This window comes from Hypanus sabinus, chromosome 7 (genome assembly GCF_030144855.1).
Source record: "Hypanus sabinus isolate sHypSab1 chromosome 7, sHypSab1.hap1, whole genome shotgun sequence".
NCBI lineage: Eukaryota > Metazoa > Chordata > Chondrichthyes > Myliobatiformes > Dasyatidae > Hypanus > Hypanus sabinus.
In genome coordinates, this window is record NC_082712.1 from 163,804,961 (window position 1) to 163,827,786 (window position 22,826).

Genomic DNA, 22,826 nt, shown 5'->3' on the forward strand with positions numbered 1-22,826 from the left:
ACATCTGTCATGAAATTATATTTTTATGGCAGCAGTACTGTGCAATACAGAAAATTATGATAATACTCTGCAAGAATCTTATGTGCCTAAGACTTTTGCACAGTACTGTACATGTTTGAACATTGATCTTTCTTTAAATGTTCCTGTAAACTTCTGACAAGTGATACACCTTTGTAACACAGTTAACAAAATAAGGTAAGCCACAGAACCAATTAGAGTCATAGAACATAACAGCACAAGTCAGACCCTTTGGCCCATCTTTTCCATGTCAAACCATTAAACTGCCTAGTTCCATGGATCACAGCCAAACCATAACTCTCCATACCCCTCCCATTAATGTACCTATCTAAATTTCTCTTGAATGTTGAAATTGAACCAACATCCACCATTTACACTGGCAGCTCATTCTACACGCTCACCACCCTCTGAGTGAAGAAGTTCCCCCCATGTTCCCTTAAACATTTCACCTTTCACCCTTAACCCATGACATCTGGTTGTAGATCCACTCAACCTCAACGGAAAAAGCCGGCTTGCATTTTCATTAGTATTCATTAATCTCACAGCCTGAGGGAAGAAGCTGTTACCCAGTCTTTTTTTATAATAAATCTTTTCATTGAATTTTCAAATGGTTACAGAAAGAAAAAAAATTATCAACCCTTCCCCCCTCCCCCCCTAACATATCCCTGTAGAAAGAGAGAAAAAAAGAAAGAAAGAAAGAGTGCCTGGATATCAGAAGATCCCCACATGCTCCATGGAGTTCATAATAGCTTTGGTATATATATTTATTTCTTTCCCCAAATAACCAATAGCTTTATCTTTGGAGCACCTATATATTTAATCCTATCTTTTGTAAATAAGGGTGCCAAATTTTCAGAAATATTTCATATTTATCTCTTAAATTATAAGTAATTTTTTCAAATGGAATGCAGCTAAAAGCTATATCTATTTTCATTTTCTTAATGTATGTTAAAATTCTTTTTCTTTTCACAGGTCCATTAAGCCCATTAACATTAAAACTTTAAAAACTCAGTAAATTAGTCATTATTTTTAACAGGGTTACTCCAGTCTATAGTAATACCTAACCTTTCAACTTTCGTAGTAACTTGGGGAATCTTTTTAAAAATCTCCATGTTGCTATGTGTCTCCCCCCCCCCCCCCCCGATTGTCCAGGCAAAGAAAGAAAGATTAAAGAAAAATAGATTATAAAGAAAAAAACAAAATACCCACCTACTAATGTTGTGAATAAAAAAAACACATTACCCCCCTCCGTTGTACGGGTCATGGCAATCGCCATGATTACACACGTGAGTCCCGTAGCAATCGATCTGAACTTCCCCCAGCTCCCCCGTAACATAAAAATATATGTTTTAAGAGAAGAAAAAATAGTATCTCTACTCTCGATTAATATTTCTCAAATTTTTACCTTTCTCCCCCTGTATCATATAATTAAGAATATATTTAAATATTCTTCTGTCCTTAAACATCCATCAACTCCATTCACTGTCCCTGTCTTCATCTTTAATCCGTTTCACTTTTAAATCTTTGGCTGTGGTTAGCAAATATTTGGGAGTTCTTGTGCAAATTCTTCTGCATCCTGATAATCAGTAAAAGATCTTCCTTTTCCGTCATCCAAAAAAATTATCAGGGTTGCCGGGCGGCACAATATAAATTTATAACCCCTTTCCCATAAAACTTTTCTCGCTGGGTTAAATTCATTCTTTCTCTTCAAAAGGTCATAACTTAAATCAGGAAAGAAAAGAACTGTTTTCCCTTCTATCATCAGCTGTTACCCAGTCTGACAGTCCCAGTCCTGATGCTTCTGGACCTTCTTCCTGAGGACTGGGTCAAAGAGATTGTGCAATGTGTGGGAGGGATCCTTAGCAATGCTTTGGGTCCTTTGTCTACAGTACTCCTGGTAAATGTTACAGTCTGGGGGGAGGGAGACCACAATGAACCTCTCAGCAGTTTTTACTATTGTTAAACAACTCCATCAAGTTTCTTTTCATCCACCTTTGCTTCAAAGGATTTACCCTATCTATAACCCTCATAATTCTGTACTCCTCTATCAAATCTCCTCTCGGTCTTCAATAGTATCCAAAGCAGTATACCTGGTGTTGAGCAGAACAGCCACAGGGGTACTCTGCACTGGCTACCTATCTCCTTTCCCCAACCTGACAGTTACCTATGACCTGCACCTTGGGTGTAACTATCTCCCTATATGTCCTGTCTATCAACCCCTCGGCCTCGAATGATCCAGAGTTCATCCACTTCCAGCTCCAACTCCTTAACATGGTGTGTTCGAGGCTGCAGCTGGATGCACTCCTTACAATTGTAGTTGTCAGGGTCACTGGAGGCTTTCCTACATCCCTCAAGTACAGCATTCCACTATCCTGCCTGGCATTCCACTGCTCTAAATGTACAATAGGAAAGAAAGAACACTTTTTTAAAATACCTACAGCCTATGCCTCTCCTTGCCAAAGGATTCATGAAATGGCTAACACGAGGGAGTATAGTTTTAAGATGCTTGGAAATAGGTACAAGGGGGATGCCAGAGGTAAATTCTTCACACAGGGTAGTGGGTCTGTGGAATGCACTGCCAGTGACGGTGGCAGAAGGGGATATAATAGGGTCTTTTACAGACTCTTAGATAGATACATGGCTCTTAGAAAAATAGAGGGCTACGAGGTAGGGGAATTCTAGGCAGTTTCTAGAGTAGGTTACATGGTCGGCACAACATTGTGGGCTGAAGGGCCTGTAATGTGCTGTAGATTTCTATGAGTCAACGCCTCAACTCCTCACTCACACAATGGCCACTCCGCTTAAACCTAACTTCGTTTTACTGAATTTTTCCAAATGCTTAATTATGAGCAATCCAATGTCTCCTTGGGAACTGTGGTGCTCAAAATGTGCCAACTGCCCCCACTTGCTTCTTTTAAACTCTATCTCCCTCCACACAATCCAATGTCTCTTTGGAAACTTTGGCACACAAAAATGTATCGACTATCCCCTTCACTTCTTTTAAACTGTCCCTCTGTGCAACCAAAGGTCTGCTTGAGAACTGTGGCATGCAAAGTGTGCAGACTGCCCAGCTCATCTCTTTTTAACTGTTTCAATCTCCACAAACCAATGGATTTTAAACTCTTTTAAACTCTCCATGCAATCAATTGGGTGCAAAAGTTTTCATCCCACTCTAGTCTTGTCCTTCTACCAATTATCTTTTATAGATTTAGTGCTCTTTTTAGTATGCACCAGAATTTCCGCACTCCTGTGAGGTCACACTCATTGGTAAGAGAAATCAAAAAGCAGGTTATTACCCAATTGGAGAGGTACTGTTGTGTGGCCAGGCACAGCTCAAATGTCATTTATAAATTTGCCAACTGCACAACTACTGTTGGCAGAATTTCAGATGGTGATGAGGTGGTGTGCAGGAGCAAGACTGATCATCTGATTGAGTGATGTTGCAGCAACAACCTTGCACTCAAAGTCAGTAAGACTAAGGAATTGATTGCGGACTTCAGGAAATATGAAAGTTGAGGGATTAGCGGTGGAAAGGGTGAACAGTTAAAAGTTCCCGGGTTAAAACATCTCTGAGGATCCATCCTGGACCCAGCACATTGATGCAATTACAAAGAAGGCACGAAAGCGGCTGTATCTCATTCGGAGTTTGAGGAGACTTGGTATGTCACCAAAGACACTCGCAAATCCCGACAGATGTACCATGGAGAGTATTCTGACTGGATGCATCACCGTCTGCTACGGAAGGGCTCACTGCACAGGATCGTAGAAAGCTACAGGAAGTTGTAAGCCCTGCCAGCTCCATTATGGACACCAGCCTCCCGAGCATTCAGGGCACCTTCAAAAGGGGATGGCTCAAAAAGGTGGCTTCCATCATTAAGGACCCCCATCACCCAAGACATGCCTTTTTCTCATTGCTACCATCAAGGAGGAGGTACAGGAGCCTGAAGAAACACACTCAGTACTTCAGGAACAGCTAGTTCCCCTTCACCATTCACTTCTGAATGGACAATGAATCCATGAACTCTGCCTCAGTATCTTTTTCTTCTCTTTTTGCACGATTTATTTAATTCAATTTTGTCTATATATATTTTTATTTCTTATTATAATTCAAAAAATTTTCAAATTATGTATTGCAATGCACCGCTGCCGCAAATCAGCAAATTCCATGACATATACCAATGATATTCAACCTGATTCTGAATGAGTGTGCTACAGCGTGACCTAGGAGTTCTACTACATGAAACACAAAAGTTAGCTGACGCATCCAACAAGTAGCTAAGGAGGCATACAGCATGTTTGTCTTCAATGCAAAGGAGTTTGGTATTTAAATAAGGGAGGTTTTGTTGTAATTCTGTGGAGAATACTCTGCATAGTTTTGGCCTCCTTACTTAAACAAAGATATGGTAACTTTGGAAAAAGTGCAAAGGATATTCACTGGGCTAAATTCCTAGATTGAGAAGGTTCTCAAGAGACTAAATACCTTGGGTGTTTATTTCTTGGATTTTGCAGAAGGAGGGGTGACCTTATTCAATCATGAGCTAGTATTTTTTTGTTACAAAGAAATTCAGCATTGCCTTTCTGTATTCTGTTATTTAGGAGGAGATTTTCAGAAAACTCTGTGTCTGAATCTAACAATAATAGAAGCATAGAAAATAGGTGCAGGAGTAGGCCATTCAGCCCTTCAAGCCTGCACTGCCATTCAGTATGATCATAGCTGATCATCCAACTCAGAACCCTGTACCTGCTTTCTCTCCATACCCCCTGATCCCTTTAGCCACAAGGGCCATATCTAACCTCCTCTTAAATATAGCCAATGAACTGGCCTCAATTGTTTCCTGTGGCAGAGAATTACACAGATTCACCACTCTCTGTGTGAAGAAGTTTTTCCTCATCTCGGTCCTAAAAGGCTTCCCCTTTATCCTTAAACTGTGACCCCTCGTTCTGGACTTCCCCAACATCGGAAACAATCTTCCTGCATCTAGCCTGTCCAATCCCTTTAGAATTTTATACGTTTCAATAAGATCCCCCCTCAATCTTCTAAATTCCAGTGAGTATAAGCCTAGTCCATCCAGTCTTTCTTCATATCAAAGTCCTACCATCAGGAATCAATCTGGTGAACCTTCTCTGTACTCCCGCTATGGCAAGAATGTCTTTCCTCAGATTAGGGGACCAAAACTGCACACAATACTCTAGGTGCAGTCTCACCAAGGCCTTGTACAACGGCAGTAGAAACTCCCTGCTCCTGTACTCAAATCCTTTAGCTATGAATGCCAACATACCATTTGCCTTTTTCACCACCTGCTGTACCTGCATGCCCACTTTCAATGACTGGTGTACAATGACACCCAGGTCTCGTTACAACTCCTCTTTTCCTAATCGGCCACTGTTCAGATAATAATCTGTTTTCCTGTTTTTGCAACCAAAGTGTATAACCTCACATTTATCCACATTAAATTGCATCTGCCATGAACTTGCCCACTTACCTAACCTAGCCAAGTCACCCTGCATCCCCTTAGCATCCTCCTCATAGCTAACACCGCCGCCCAGCTTTGTGTCATCCGCAAACTTGGAGATGCTGCATTTAATTCCCTTGTCTAAATCATTAATATATATTGTAAACAACTGGGGTCCCAGCACTGAGCCTTGCGGTACCCCACTAGTCACTGCCTGCCATTCTGAAAAGGTCCCGTTGACTCCCACTCTTTGCTTCCTGTCTGCCAACCAATTCTCTATCCACATCAATACCATACCCCCAATACCATGTGCTTTAAGTTGCACACTAATCTCCTGTGTGGGGCCTTGTCAAAAGCCTTTTGAAAATCTAAATATACCACATCCACTGGCTCTCCCCTATCCACTCTACTAGCTACATCTTCAAAAAATTCTTTAAGATTCGTCAGACATGATTTTCCTTTCACAAATCCATGCTCACTTTGTCCGATGATTTCGCCTCTTTCCAAATGTGCTGTTATCACATCTTTGATAACCGACTCTATCATTTTCCCCACCACCGATGTCAGACTATAATTCCCCGATTTCTATCTCCCTCCTTTTTTAAAAAGTGGGGTTACATTAGCCACCCTCCAATCCTCAGGAACTAATCCAGAATCTAAGGAGTTTTGAAAAATTATCACTAATGCATCCACTATTTCTTGGGCTACTTCCTTAAGCACTCTGGGATGCAGACCATCTGGCCCTGGGGATTTATCTGCCTTTAATCCCTTCAATTTACTTAACACCACTTCCCTACTAACATGTATTTCCCTCAGTTCCTCCATCTCACTAGACCCTTGGTCCCTTACTATTACCGGAAGATTATTTACATCCTCCATAGTGAAGACAGAACCAAAGTAGTTATTCAATTGGTCTGCCATGTCTTTGTTCCCTATGATCAATTCACCTGTTCCTGACTGTAAGGGACCTACATTTGTCTTGACCAATCTTTTTCTTTTCACATATCTATAAAAGCTTTGACAGTCAGTTTTTATGTTCCCTGCCAGCTTTCTCTCATAACCTTTTTTCCCTTTCCTAATTAAGCCCTTTGTCCTCCTCTGCTGGTCTCTGAATTTCTCCCAGTCCTCAGGTGTGCTGCTTTTTTTTTTCCTAATTTATATGTTTCTTCTTTGGACTTGATACTATCCCTAATTTCCCTTGTCAGCCACGGGTGCACTACCTTCCCTGGTTTATTCTTTTGCCAAACTGGGATGAACAATTGTAGTAGCTCATCCATGCGATCTTTAAATGCTTGCGATTGCATATCCACCGTCAACCCTTTAAAAGTATCATTTGCCAGTCTATCTTAGCTAATTCACGTCTCATACCTTCAAAGTTACCCTTCTTTAAGTTCAGAACCTTTGCTTCTGAATTAACTATGTCACTCTCCATCTTAATGAAGAATTCCACCATATTATGGTCACTCTTACCCAAGGGGCCAAGAATCATTGAGTGCACAGCCGTCAGAAATTCTAATGTAGGAAGGTGTGGTAATGCTCAATAGAATCAGCAGGGGGAGACAGGAATCAACAGATTGTGAGTGGTACCAGTTTTCATTCAATGAGGATTAATCAGTGAAATCAGCAAATCCTTATCACAGTGCATTTCTGGTCAGTATTTTTACAATATATTCCTTTTACTTTTGATAAGTATGAGCTTTGGTTATTATTGACCATTGGTTCTGTTTCTAGATGTGCAAAAGTCTTGGGCACATATACGTTTGTATATAGCTAGAGTGCCTAAGACATTCGCACACGTTTATGTCTTTCCAACACCAAGTAACACTTAAAACTACTGAACTAAAACAAAGCTAAGTACCCTTATTTCCGTTTCCCAACCACCTTGCCATTTTAATCAATATACAGTACTCTGCAAGCATCAGGTACTCGAGCTATACATGCCTGGGACTTATGCACAGTACTGCACTTTCTTGACAATCACTAAGAGGGCAGAAAACTCCAAAACAAGTAATAAATAGTCATACCTTTCAATGACATTGTGATTGTGTTGCTTTCTCCTACTAAGTAGCCACAGGGTAACAATTCAGGCGTGTCCGCATTATTAGTGCGTATGATATCTCCGATGCTGTAGCCCAGCACACTGTCCGAGTTCAGCCCCAACTGGCTTACTGGATCCACGTGGATAATATACTCCTGAAAAAAATGGCATAACCAGGTTAAAACAAGTAGAACATAGGACAGTACAGGCCCATCTTTAGGTTGTTCTCTAAGGCCAACCTGTTCCTTACATCCTACATAGCTTTTCATTTTTTTTCTTCCATGTTCAAAGGTTCATTTCATTGTCAAAGTATGTATGCAGAACACAACTCTGAGATTTGTCTTCTCCAGATAGCCACAAAATACAGAAAACCATAGGAATAGCTGAAAGAAAGACATCAATCCCCCCCCCCCCGCCTGAAAGAAAAGGAAACAAAAACTCGCAAACACCAAACATTCCCCAACCCCTCCCTTGCACAAAAGCTAAAAAGATCACCCAAACGTATCTGAGTCCTTTAAATGTTCTTAATGTTTTTGCCTCTACTATCACCCCTGTAGCATGTTCCATGCAACTGTGTAAAACTACCCCTGCCATCCCTCCTATACTTCCCTCCAAACACATTAATATTACTGTACGTCCTCTCATATTAGCCATTTCCACCCTGAGAAAAATCACTAGCTGTCCACTCTAACATCTCTAAGCTCAAGTTCACGTTTAAGGTAATCTGACTTAGCCTATATAGAACCGAACAAAACAACATTTTGTGTGCAACCCACACAACATTTATCACACACAGCACATAAACCAACTGTTGGTAATGAGACCTCATTGGTGGCAGGACATTTATTAGTCTCGCAGTTTGAGGGAAGAAGCTGTTAACTCAGTCTGGCAGTCCTAGTCCTGATGCTCCTGTAACTCCTTCCACTGGGTCAAAGGGATTATGGGATGGGTGATAGGCATCCTTAGCAATGCATTGGGTCCTTTGTCTACAACACTCCTGGTAATGTTACAAGTAGGGGGAGGGAGACCACAATGAGCCTCTCGGCAGATTTTACTGTTGTTATACAACTCCATTAAGTCTCTTCTCATTCTCCTTCGCTTCAAAGAGAAAATCCCTAACTTGCTAATCCCTAATATTCTCATAATATGCTCTCTAATCTATGCAGCAACTTGTTAAATCTCAAGATCCTTCTGTTCCTCCACACTGGTAAGAATCCTGCCATTAACCCAGCAGTCTACCTTTGAGTTCGACCTTCCAAAGTGTATCAAGTGAGCTTACATTTTTCCAAAATAAAGTAGGAAACTGGAGTTTTATTGCTGTTATTTGTAAAATCAATAAAAGGGGAGGATAAGAGTAACAAAACTGCATTTCTGAATGGCTTTATTTTAATTATGACACTATTTCTCAGATTAGCGTTATGCCGCATCACAATTATACTGCTTCTTTAGCAATTATGAACTTCTATAGCGTTATCAGGTATAACTGTAATGTCAACAAAATAGTGCAATTTTAATTGATGACATTCTCACAGTTGCCAACTTGAGCTGCTAAACAAAAATAGTCAACATGCATGGGTGTGAAAGAAGACCAGAACAACCTATATCGCCGTGTGGATCTTGTCAGTTTGAAGATCGTAGGTTCAACTTCCTTTCCGAAGAAATGGACTCAAAAAGCTTGGACGGGAACAGGGGGAAATGCAAACAGTATTGTACTGCACAGAAAATGGTGCAAATAAGATGTTCTCTCAGGCGGAGTGAAGCTGTTTTAAAAAGATTGAGCAGTGGTTAGCCTGGGCTAACAACTTAAAATAGTTTCTCCTTTCATTGTCATACTGCTACTTGTGGGAGCTTGTTCTGTGTACATTGCCTGCCATATTTCCCATTTGTCTTTAAGCAATGATTGAACATTTCAAGCCTGTAATTGGCTGTAAAGTGCTTCTGGGTAAATCAAGGCTCTGAAAGCCGTATGCAAATACAAGTCATTCCAATATCAAATGCAGCTGTGGGGTCCTCCGAAACTGCAGCCATGCACTGAAATACTGTGTTGTAGCACCTGCAGGGAGTCAACAGCTTGACAGAGGAGGGACGAAAGAAACAACATAAAGGAGAAACTCCAGTTGGAATGGAAACTTTGAAGCACTGCCATAGAATAACATAAAGTTGACAGAACAAAGCATAATAGTCAAGACTATTTTTAGCCCTAAACTGCTCTCCAATATTCTGGTTCATATCTAGCAGCGATGTAGGTGCTCAAATTAAAAGAAAAGCTTTCTCAATTACAGAACTGGCAATTGTATGTTTAAACCTCATTTTCAATCAGGCCTTACCTTAAATAGTCGGCGTACAACACCATCTAGAACATCCCACTTTGTCTTACCGCTGACGCCAATGCAGCCCACTATATACTGGCGGATCCGAGAATCCTGTGTTAATGTGAGAAATAAAAATCTGGTAGTTATGTAAAATTAACTAAACCCAAGAGATGAATTTCAGCATGAGGCCTCTACATAGACCGCACAATGTCACAGCCCATTGTGCTGCCACCTCACATCTCCTAACACGCCAAGTTCAATCCTGATCTCCTGTGCTTTGAGCTTGCACTTTCTCCGTGACCAAGTAGGTTTCCACCTGACTCTCTGGGTTCCTCCCACATCCCAAAGACATGCATGTCTGTAGGTTAATGTGCTGCTATTAAGTTTCCGTCGGTACATCAGGGAGCAATTGAATCAGGATGTAGTTCTGCCCACACTGAATATGTGGGTGCTGGATCAACATTAATGAAGGGGACGTCCATCATTAAGGACTTCCACCATCCAAGACATGCTCCCTTCACATTGTTACCATCAGGAAGGAGGTACAGATGGAGGGGGGGGGGGGGGGGAGAGAGAGAGAACCCATGAACACTACCTCACTACTTCTTTCCATTTCTATTATTGCACAACTTATTTAATTTAACTATTTATTATGCATATATATACTTAACATAATTCATAGTGTTTCTCTAGATTTGTCGTGTATTGCATTGTACTGCTGCAACAAAGTTAATATTTCACGATACATGTCCATGATTCTGACTTCTATAGCCACCTGAAGACTCACCAATAGACAACGTCTTTGGAGAACATCATACTCAACTCGAACAATCCTACTACTACTACAGTACTGCTAGTTGACGACGTGGGGAAAATAAAATTAGATTATTGGAGGATTTGGGTAAGTAGGTGGCGTGCTCAGTGGGCCAAAGGGCCTTTTTCTCCTCTGTTTGTTCTCTATGATTCTATGCAAAGCAGAGAACAAATGTCCTCACAGACTTCTAAATCACCATCGAAAGTCCACTGATCAGTTAAGGATAGTAAAGATGGATGTGTACTGAATTCTAGTGGATTGAACAAACAGTCCTCAAATTCATTTTCATTCTGAATGAGGACAATGTTCCCTTTTATCTACCCACTATCCTGTTGCTTCACCAGCTCGCATTTTGTCCACCTACAGCGATGCAAATGTTCTGGGAACTCATGGTCTGCCTGGTGACATTATGATTGCCAATTATCAGGCACATCGATAGCTGGAACGAAACACAAGCAACACTGGTGAGAAATTGCTGGAATTTTATGGATCTTCCAACTCTGTGATGGGAACTTTCCCTTCACCTATAGATGTAGAATGTAGACTATAAGATGTAGAAATAGTATTGTATCACTTGGCCCATCAGGTCTGCTCCACCATTTCGTCATGGCTGATTTATTATCCCTCTCAACCCCATTCTCCTGCCTTCTCCCTGTAACTTTTGATGCCCTTACTAATCATGAACCTATGAATCTCCATTTAAATGACTTAGCCTCCACTGCTGCCTATGACAATGAATTCCAGATTCACCACCCTCTAGATAAAGAAATTCCTTCTCATCTCTTTAAACGCCCTTCTCTTCTGAGGCTGTGCCCTCTGGTCCTAGTCTCCCCCACTACAGGAAACATTCTCTCCACATCCACTCTATTTAGACCTTTCAATATTTAACAGGTTTCAGTGAGATCCTCCCCCCTCCGCCCAGTCGTGCATCACTTCTAGTTACTCCATCCATGAAATTTATATTGTAGAAGGACAGTAAGACCAAAAAGGACCATATCACATAGGACATACTAGAAATTATTTGTCATGTAAAGAGGTATTGGACTCTGCAAAGAATGTCTCAATCATGAAGTACTCATGTACTTCAGAAGCAGCAGGAAAAGGTTAATAGTACTAATGGGATCTGAGCCAGTTGTCAAATTGTCATTTTACAGCATAGAAACAAGCCCTTTGGCTCACTGCATCAAAGCCATGTTGTTCAACAATTCTCTACAGCGCCCTATCATTCAGTGTAAATGTCCTATCCTGATTTAAGTTACCAAAATGCATCACTTTGCACTTTTGTCACACACCACACACACACACCCCCCACCAGATGGAGGAAATCAGCAAGTCAAGCAGCATCAATAGAGAGGAATAAACAGCTGATGTTTCAGGCAGAGACTTTTCATCAGGACTTTGCTCTTTTCTAAATATCAAGTCCATTTTCCATTTCCTGGCTCACTTTCACAGATGATCTGTATCTTAGACAAACTTGCTCACTGTCCAGAGTTGCATTACATCAGATTGTTGTTTTTTGGATGGACACAGAAGGAAGTTTCCAGATTGGTTTAGAAATGACTTTCAGGAATATTAACTGACCATTCCTATCTGAAGGGGCTGATGAATGACTCCTGAACCACAATAAAGCGACTAACAATTAATGTCTTCTAATGCACTGAAGCAAGACAGCCTACAATTAGTAACAGTTCACAATCAATGCAATTGTGTGGCCCATTACAATACAGAATTTTTTTTTTCCCATTTTGGCTTTCAATATATTTTTGGAATCTGGGTTTTTCCCAAAAAATTCTTGCTCACCGTTTCCTGACAGGGTCACATCTCAGTAACATATACCAAGGAGGGTATTCAGCAGTGGAATTGGGAGCTTTGGACATACCTCTTTCCATCTCATCTCTTCTTGCAAGCAGACTACAATTTTCACATGTCTGCCTTCTTTCCGGGTCGACCCATCTACATTGTCATCAAGAAGCATATCTGCTCAAGAGTAATAATAATTAGAAATGGAACATGACTTTAAGATTCAGATTCAGTTTATTGTCATGTACAATGAAATCCCTTGCTCATTTGAAGCTCACAGAGTAAACCGTGTACATGGTAATAATAAATACAACAATAAATACCGTCAGCAGCGTGAAGAAAATTGCAAAGATGATGTGCTATCTGAAACAGTGCTAAAAATGATGCTAGATTGAATTAGGGGTAAGCTATTTGGACCCTCTAGTGTGCTCTACTCTCCAATGAGATCATGACTGACCTTTTACCTCTGTGTTGTTTTCAGAATTCCATATGTAATTTTCCTTAATAACAAAAGAGTCTATCAAAAAATCTTACTCTGTGAAGTCAAGTTGAAGTCAAAGTGAATTTAAATTATGTCGCCATATACTACTTTGAGATTCATTTTCTTACAGGTATTTACAGGAATAAACAATCTCTTATTTTGGAGGTGACCCCAGTATAGACAGCACATATGGGGGAAATATCCTGCATTGTAAGAATGTTTTTACCTCTCAGAAAGATTATCTGTCTTGGTTTTTAATTCAGGAATGTATAGGGCTTGTCTGCTTAATGTCTCTTTCCATGTTATTGCCATTCAAGGAACCTGTGTTGCAGTTCCTTTATTCCCAAGTATACCTTCATTTGGTAAGACAGCCAAAAACTGGACCCAGTGTTTCAGCTTCAATCTCAATGGCACTCTGCTGACTCAGCCAATGACTTCATCTTTCGACTTGAATTCACAAAAATATAAGCTATGCAGGAATTAAAAGTCCTTTGCTGTTTTGGCATGCCCATTGGGGCAGATTACTTTGAACTTTCTGTGTAGAGAGCTGACTATGGTATAGCAATCAAACACCACCCAACAGTAATGGAATTAAAGAGTAACTCATCCAAACTCATTGTCTCGGGTAGACGGTAAGTAAAAAAGTTATGATGTCCCAGTTGCTTACCAAGACTGCTGGACTCTGTCAGGTTAAGGCTGTGCTGGGAAAGGCCGAGTGACTGGCGCGGGGACGAAGAGATGGAAAGTTGTGACTGGGCCCGACTGCAGCTACCTTGAGTCTCGGACTTCAGTCGGTCATTCTCAGCTTTCAGCTTTTCTATTTCAGTCTTGTGGAAGAAAGAATTTTGAAATTAAAACAAGCTAGGTTCATCTTCTTGTGCATGATAAGTCATGTAACAAGCCTAGTCTGAAACCGAAACTCAGAATCTTCGCATTAACTGCTGGCAATTGTTCTAGAAGTGCTTCCTGTGACAAGCTGTTCAATGCTTTAATTGAGCTTAATAATTACCATATTGCATATTTGTTACTGCTGAAATGCAGCACTATCAGTTCAGATGAGCACAGCAACTCCAGTCAACAACTGACTACAGAAACACTGTCCAGACTGCCATGTACGTAATTCTGCATGTCAACACGAAAATTGAAAGTGAGACCGTGAAACATGATTTCCAACATCAGCAAAATGAGTGGAATTGGTACAGTGAAAACTGCAGAATACATTCTGAAAGCTTAAGTATGATAAGTTTTCACTAATGGAGTTAGAGTGAAAGCCCTCCCTTTAATCCAAACCTTCTAGATGCTAATCCTAATCTTTCCCAATTATAAATACAGTTAACCATAGATATTCCTTGCATGATTTGTGAATTACAGCATGTCTTGCAGTATTCCTCGTTTCTGGTTAACGTATGGGGAAAATCTGCTCCGAATCAGGTTTAATAACACTAATATGTCGTGAAATTTGTTGTTTTGCGGCAGCAGTACATTGTAATACATACAAATAAAAACAATAAATTACTGTAAGAAATAGATATAAAAATTAAGTTAAATAATTAGTGTAAAAAGAGAGCAAAAAAAGAAAAAAATAATGTCATGGACTTGGGTTCTTTGTCTATTCAGAAATCTGATGTAAGTTAATTGGCATGCAGAAACCATGTGAGTTTCCCTAGGTGAAGCCCACCATTCACACGTGAACTGTGTAGGTGAAACCCAGAAGTCACACATGACTGTAGGGTACAGAGATAGGACGTGGAATGTGGCTTAACCAGACACACGAAGGTGTGGGAGGTGGATGAGCTGGAAGCACCAACTTCTGTCTCCACAATACATAAAACCATCAGAGCTCAAATGAATTACAGCCTCCTCACGGAATCCTGCTCTGCAGAATGCGACATACTGTAACCAGTTCAATATCATATTGATCTGGGATTTTGATGCCAAAGGTTACTCATTCCTGTAACTAACAAAACTAGTGAGCTCACTTTGAGTCTCATGTTTCTACAATGAAATCTGGAAAACGGCTCCCCTTCTATGCTCAACACTCCAGCCTCATGATAACAGGAACCAAATGATGGGAGAGTCCCGTCCAAAAGTCCAGTCAGCAATGAGCGGTAAAATATTCAACAGCGTTAAGAAAGAAAATAAATTAGAATAAATGAGTGACTTAACAGTTACAACAATGAGTTGATGGTCAATCTTCAATGAGAAAGTGGTCTTTTTCAGATGGAGATGAGAGGACGTACCAACGAGATATACCAGCTAGTTGAGTGGTGTCACAGCGACAACTTTGCACTCTAAGTCAGTAAGACAAAAGAACTGATTGTGGACTTCAGAAAGGGTAAGACTAGGGAACACAAAACAATCCTCACAGAGGGATCAGAAGTGGAGAGAGTGAGCAATCTCAAGTTCCTGGCTGTCAAGATCTCTGAGGATCTAACCTGGTCCCAACATACCGAAGTAGCTGTAAAGAAGGCAAGATATGGCTATATTTCAATAGGAGTTTTAAGAGATTCGGTTTGTCACTAAAACAATCGAAAACTTATATAGATGTACCATGAAGAGCAATGTGACAGGCTGCATCCCCGTCTGGTATGGAGGAGGCTACTGCACAGGACCGAAAGAAGTGATAGAAAATTGTAAAATTAGTCTGCTCCATCTTGGGTAATAGCCTCCATAGTATCCAAGGCACCTTCAAGGAATGGTACCTTAGGAAGGCAGCGTCCATCATTAAGGACCCCCATCATCCAGGACATGTCCTCTTCTCAATATTACTGCCAGGAAGGAGGTACAGAGTCCCGAAGACACACACTCAGCAATTCAAAAACAGTTCCTTCTCCTCTGCCATATGATTCCTAAATGGACTTTGAATGTTACCTCACTTCTTTAAGTATATTTTATTACTGCTTTGCAATATTTTTCATCTATTTAATATGCATATTTATACAGAGTAGTTGATTTACTTACTTTTTTCTTCCTATATTATCAGGTTTCGCATTTACTGCTGTCATAAAGTTAACAAATTTTACAGCACATGGTAGTGATTGATTTTGATTCTGATGGGAAGCAATCTTGAAAGTGTTACTACTTGAAGTGCAAACTTTGCTCTAGTATTCAATGTTTTCTGATTCTTTCAAACAATGGCAGTGCAGATATGCAGCCACAAAAATACCCCAGTTGTTTTGCATTCCCCTGTCAAGTGCTCATGGCTGGAGCGCAAATCTCAGCATCTCCTTTTTCCCCACTGAACTGGAGCTGCAGGAACATTTGGGCCTCTACTGAATAAAGAGGCTTTCCAAATGTCCGCTGGCCAAACAATTTCACACATATGACTCTCAGGCGACCTTACAATAAGGACATCTTTCCATTGGGGATGAGTTCCATGCATGAATAGGCAGGCGAGGTTGGCTGAGCGGTACTGTTGTCTCCCTGGGGCAGCTTGAGGCATGCATAGCTAGTGAGACATGGGCTCAACTGTAAAAGCAGCATTAACATTTGAGGCTCTCTTAAAAGATTAAATTGAAAACTGTGATAGCGTAATTGCAGATTGCAGCAAATGTGGGTCTAGTGGTGACCCAGAGCTGTCATTTATAGTCTGCACTTTTTGCTATTAATATTCCTGCCTTGGAAAGACTGCCAGTTCAAAGGTACCAATAGAACTTCTCTACATTGTAATTTTGAGACACACTTTCCCTTACTTTAATGAAAGCACACTCACAGAATTTTTCAGTGTGTCTGTGAATGGATCCTGAACATCTAATGAAGATAATATAAATGTATAAGTGGTTCTAGCTAAGGGATTTATGGGATGTCCTAGTTTTGTCAAAAATGTTAATATGCTGCTCCTTTTTTCTTAAATACCTGAAGCAAGAGCCTAGCAAAGATACCCCAGTTGTAGAGTAGATCTACTCTTGTGAGTAGATCACAAGAGGAAATCAGTGAAGGCAAGACTATTCACTCACTGGAGGGACAATTTTCTAGAAATATGATAAATGGTAAGCAGAGAGTAGACGGATTGATGTAACTATTTCAGACTAATCCATGAGAGGACAAGACACACAATCCCAATCTTTGCCTGAAAAATGATTGTTGGGTGAAATGTTTTCATAAGTAGAAGCATAAGCGGTTACACACACAAAATGCTGGAGGAGCTCAGCGGTCAGGCAGTGTCAATGGAAATGACATTTTGGGCCGAGACCCTTCTTTAAGACTGAGAAGAAAGGGGGAAGATGCCAGAATCAGTTACATATCCAATCCTAATTGGTTTTGAGCAAACTTTTCTCTCTTGGTCAGAAGGTTCTGGGAATCCTATTCAGTTTGTGGTACAAGATGCAGAAATCAGGTAGTACTGAATTCTACTGTATCTGCTCTATCACCACTCCTGGCAGTGTGTCCAATGCACTCGTCACGTGTTGTGTAAAAAAACTCAGGGTACGATAAAGAGCGTGAAGAAAAAGAGGAGTGAAAGAAAAAGTTTTAAAAAATCAAGGGAATTAAGGAGAGAAAGAAAGAGGGAGAGGCAGATGGAGGATGTATTATGGATACTTACAGTACAGAACCATGGAGACTTTGATCCACAAAGTCTACACCAATCCTTTTGCCTATTTATGAATCCCATTTGCTCATATATAAGCCTGTATCCATTAATGCCTTGCCTACTCAAGTGCCTGTACAAACACTTCCTAAGCATTGTAATTATATCTAATAGCATAACTTGGTCGCCATGGTAGCGTAGTAGTTAGCACGATGCTATTACAACTTGGGGTGTGCTGGGCTCTGGAGCTCAGTTCTGGTGCCATTCTGTAGGGAGTCTCTGCATGTCTTCCCTGTGGGAATACGTGTGTTTCTCCCGGGAGCTTCAGTTTCCTCCCACACTGCAAAGATGTACCGAGTAAGTTAACTGGGCATTATAAATTGTCCCATGTTAGGTCAGGGCTGTAGGGTTGCTGGGGTGGTATGGCTCAGATGGCCAAAAGGGCCTACCCAATGCTGTATTGTTAAATAAATCAATAAACCTCCTGTGACAAGTGTTCCAGATATCAATAGTCTATAAAAAAGTATTTCAGACATTGTACATATATATCACAAATCTCCACATAGTATTTATCTGAGGTATACACTTACAGAAAAGAGTGGAAACAAAAAACAAGCAAAAGGAAAAAACTATGTACAAGTAGGGAGTGATCAATTTTTTACAACATAATCATTGATTTGTGAGAATAAAATCCGGCCTATGAGGCATTATGTAGTTAAACCATTTTTCCCCAGTATGAATCAAATTGTTCCATCTTATGATTAACAGATGCTGTTAAACCTATGCCCTCATTTTTGATATCTATATCATGAGAAAAAGATTTTGCCCATTTACACGATCTATGCCTCTCATAATTTTATATCACGTCTTCACTCAGCCTCCTTTGGTCCGGGGGCAACAGGCTCAGCCTATCCAATCTCCCGCTGTAACTAAAGTCCCCCAATCCAGGCAATGCCCTGCTGAATCTCCTCTGAAGAGACTCACCAGGATAGGGAGAGAGAAAAAGGGAAGGGAAAGACAGACAGAAAGAAGCTGGCATACAGGAAAAGGCAGGAATGTTCACGGATAAGGGAAAAGTGTTAAGGGAACAAAGCTGGCAGGGAGAAAGCATCAGAGGTAGTGAGAGTGGGGAGCAAATGTGCAGACAGACAAAGAAAGATCAAGCAGTGTCAGAATGCGCTGGAAAGAGGTCTCAATATTTTGGCTTTGACCCAGGTTGGGCTTCAATTTTATACCTGGGCAGACCGCTTGTCAAAAATCTATCATTATCTATGCTTCCTGCCTTTAATGTCTTTCCACCAGGATATCACTGGGATTAAGAAGATGGATACTATACATTGATGTAATTTTGATGAGAAGGCAGCTACGGATCAGTGATAATTAAGCAATTCTGACAACAGTTAAGAGAACTGATGCTTCTTAGAAATTACAGTGGAGTAATTAGTCTTCAAGTTTTTGGTACTGATCGCCAGTGGATGCTTGACGTAAGTAAAATCAAGTTGAACACAAAGAATCAATTGTCCACTGGTCAGTAGACGCGCACTGGCTGGCATGAATTTGGTGGTCAAATGGCCTGGCTCCATGCCTTAAGACTCTGTAAGCTGAATTACTCTGCTGCATTTTGCCAATCTAATTTAAATACAGACAGACTTCACAGAAATGCTCACCTGCATCCTGTTCATTGCCTCCCGCAACTGGTCCAGTTGGTGGGCCGAGCTCAGGGCCTCCAGCCGAATGTCAGTCAGCTTCATCTCCTTCTCTCTCAGCTCACTGCGCAGCTGCATAATTGTCTCGGCTTCGCCATCGATGCATTCCGAAATGCTGAACAGGAAGGAGGAAATGACCATAAGTTACAGCACCAGGATTAGGCTAACCTTCAGGGAACCATGCACTAGGATTCCCAAGTCCCTTTGCACTGTTAAAGACAATGACAACAGTCAAGGATTTGAATGAAAAATGAGGAAACCATCATTTAGTTTTCTTTTCAACCAACACACACAAAATGCTGCAGGAACTCAGCAGGCCAGGCAGCATCTATGCAAAAATGCACAGTCGATGTTTCAGGCCAAAACCCTTCAGCAGGACTCATTTTTCTTTTGAAATGCTTCCAATTTCTATTCCCCAATCACAATAGAGTATAAAGTTTTTGAAATAAAGTCTTTGATTATAAGCATTTAGCTCACTGATCAATTTGCTTCTTGCTTTTCCCCCCTAACGTGAATCAATAAAACAATATTTCAGATCCATGAGAGATTCTGCAAAAGTTGGAAACCTTCAGCAACTCACACAAAACGCTGGAGGAACTCAGCAAGCCAGGCAGCATTTATGGTGGGAAATAAACAGTCAATATTTTGGGCTGAGACCCTTCATCAGCTCAAAATGGCAACTGTTTATTCCCATCCATGGGTGCTTTCTGATCATCCCAGAGAGATTTTTATGGTTTCTAAGGATTTGTAAAGTACAGTAATAGGCCATTTATCCTAACTCATTCATGTCAACCAAGAAATTCTATCTGAACTAGTCCCATTTTCCTCCATTTGGCCCGTGACCCTCTAAACCAAGAGTTCCCAGCCTGGGGTCCACAAACTCCTCAGTTAATAGTAGGGGTCCATGGCATAAAAAAGGTTGGGATCTCCTGGTCTTAACATTTCTATCCATATATCAGTCCATACTTTTTAATTGTTGCAATTGTACACATCTCTACAACTTCCTCTGCATACCCATCACCCTCTGTGTGGAAAAAATTCTCCTCATGTCCCCTTAAGATCTATGGCCTACCACAACATTAAAAATTCACTTACACCTAAATCCACCAAGCTTTTCCGGGAAGTACTGTGAGAAGTTATTCGGTAGGTGCAATCATTTCAAACCTCTTCATGGATTTCAATGTTTTGCCTTTTGGTAAAAATCCAGCATAGGAAAATACTGGAGAAACAGACAACTCATGCAGCAGCTTCAGTCCTCTCACATTTAACCTTTGTCTGTCATTTACACACATTCCAACTAATCACGGGCATTTTCCATTCATTACGCATGAACCTAACTGCATCAAGTTTACCTTTCGGTTGTAAATAAAACATCTACATACAGCGAATTGGAGTGCGATGTTCTCATCACTGGGGTGGATGGAGTTGATCCGTTATGAGGAAACTTGGGCGAGGATGGCAAGGACGAATCGGGTGTGTTCATTTCCTCAATGTCTGAATGAGATGAAGCAGACTTTGGAGACTTCTTTTTGCCAAAAGCTTGCTTGAAGGAGCTTCTCAACTAAATAACACAAATAATTACATGAGCTGTTAAAGTCAATAAACATGTCTCTAAATTAAATCCACATTCTTCAAATAAAAATCCTAAAGTCCTTGAACATCTCAAATTGATTCAGAGTTCTCAGTTCAATGAATCAATGGTTAATTGGAAACATGTTAAGAAAATACACCCCAGTATAGGTTCCAGTGCACTATACAGTTGTATCACTACAATGCACTTAGCCTCTGAAATTCATTCAAATGAAGAAAATGAAATGAAATTTTTGTAAGTGGCGTAGATCATGCTGATACAACTGTATAACGTGTTAAGCCGAACCAAGTAGGGTTAAATTTTTCAACAAAACTGGATTAGAGCTTTCCTTGCTCATACCCAGAATAGCACCGTAGCTTCTCACAGTCCATGACATCATGCACAGCTAGAATTCCACCCTGATAGCAAATGCTTAGCTTTGACATTGAAGGGTGACCATCGGAAATTCAGGAAAAAGTGGATCCAAGACATTCTCCACTGCGTTTGTGGCAGGAACTCCAGCAGAAATTACAGATGCCAATTTGCCCCGACTAGCTGTGAGGATTTCAAACCAGGCATGATGCAACATTAAAAGTGATAATGTCTTTAATGTGATTGTCCTTGGTTAAAATTGCATGTGAAATATTACTTATGAACATGAAGTTCATAAAAACAGATTATTACAGAAAGAATTTCCTTCCAGGAATATTTTGGTTCATCCCATTTGAAATCTATAACCAGATAGGAAATAATCATATTTAATATGTCACTCAGTTGTTCCATTACTGAAGTACATCAAGCAGCAAACAGCATCCTTCAAAGCTATTTTACACAATATGCCTTTTCTCTGTTGTTGACCCAAACATCGCTAAAGTGCCCTTGTACAATTTTTTGTCAAATCAAATCAGTCTCACACAGTTAGATCCCATTACTTGCACGATTTGCCAGCCAGCCACAAAAGCACATCACAACAAGGAACACAGTACAACAAAACCCAAAAGACAAGTAGAACTGATAATTCAACATTTGAATAAATAGGAACATGAATTGCCTACACATAGGGGTTATTCAGAGAAGATAGGGTGGAAAGTTGACACGTTGTTCACAACTCCTAAGAGGCAAACTAGATCTTAATAACTTACTTCTGAGACCCTTGAATGGAACAATTTTGCAGTTATGCATAAGCTCCATCATCCAACAGAATGAATGTGGATTCATCTCACAGGAGTTGTACTTCTCCTAATGCCACATATTGGCAAACATAAACATTGAGAAGGCTGAGGGAATTCACAGTTCGGAGGCTGGTAATTCAGAGCTGTAACGAAGACAATGCATGGACATTTCTCTCATCCCCATTATCCATGGACATTCTACTTGTCCCCAGGGATCAGTTCACGCGTGGCCACCTGCTTCAGTCCGATGGTTCATCCCAAAATGTAGATATAACAGAACACCTTGCAGCCAACCACTGGCGCAACAGCGTACCTCTGCTCCCTCTCCAAGTAGCTTCCTCTTTATAAGTACTACCATTTCACTGATTTTATTATCCTTATCAGAGCGACAAAACACTTATTGCTTATTATTATTACTATTATTATAAAATGCTGTGAGGATTTAAACTAGTAGGTTTTCAACCAATGATATATCCCATGCTTCACCAAAGTCATCAGGGTGCTAGGAATTTCTTTGCAGCAACAGCCAGAAGCCCACTTTCAGCTTTGTTCCCATCGCTTAATGCACTTCATGTTAACTGGACCCCTGGATGCCAACAAGAGAGCCAGCTACAATGCCAATGGAAATCTACTTCCTCCCTTTTCAAGAGTACCTGACTGCCAATTCTTCTTTCTGGTTTCCTGCTTGACAAGAAATAACTCCTTGCTCTGGTATCTCACCATAACGCTACATTGCAGCTGGGATAAGAAATATATTGCATCCCAAGGGGTATTGCAACCCCCTTAATATTTCCAAAGCAACAAATGCAAAATACTTGTGTGAAATCATCACATTATAATTAAGACATGCTCCACAGCAAAGTAGAATAGGATCACGAGACGGATGAGTGAACCCTTTCTATTTAACTGTTTCCTGATTTATGTGTTGATGACA

At 40.5% G+C, this 22,826-nt stretch overlaps 1 protein-coding gene across 2 annotated transcripts in view; it reads right to left on the minus strand.

Moving 5' to 3' along the window:
• The window catches only part of nav2a (neuron navigator 2a), a 498,795-nt gene that overhangs the window by 14,548 nt on the left and 461,421 nt on the right, over nucleotides 1–22,826 (minus strand). For both annotated transcript variants that reach the window (XM_059976038.1, XM_059976039.1), the window contains 6 exons: nucleotides 20,533–20,711; nucleotides 19,112–19,265; nucleotides 13,584–13,743; nucleotides 12,515–12,612; nucleotides 9,837–9,932; nucleotides 7,496–7,664 (listed from right to left, as the gene is read on the minus strand). In XM_059976038.1, the coding sequence (XP_059832021.1) occupies nucleotides 7,496–7,664; nucleotides 9,837–9,932; nucleotides 12,515–12,612; nucleotides 13,584–13,743; nucleotides 19,112–19,265; nucleotides 20,533–20,711 (856 nt within the window). The remainder of the gene's footprint in view (nucleotides 1–7,495; nucleotides 7,665–9,836; nucleotides 9,933–12,514; nucleotides 12,613–13,583; nucleotides 13,744–19,111; nucleotides 19,266–20,532; nucleotides 20,712–22,826) is intronic.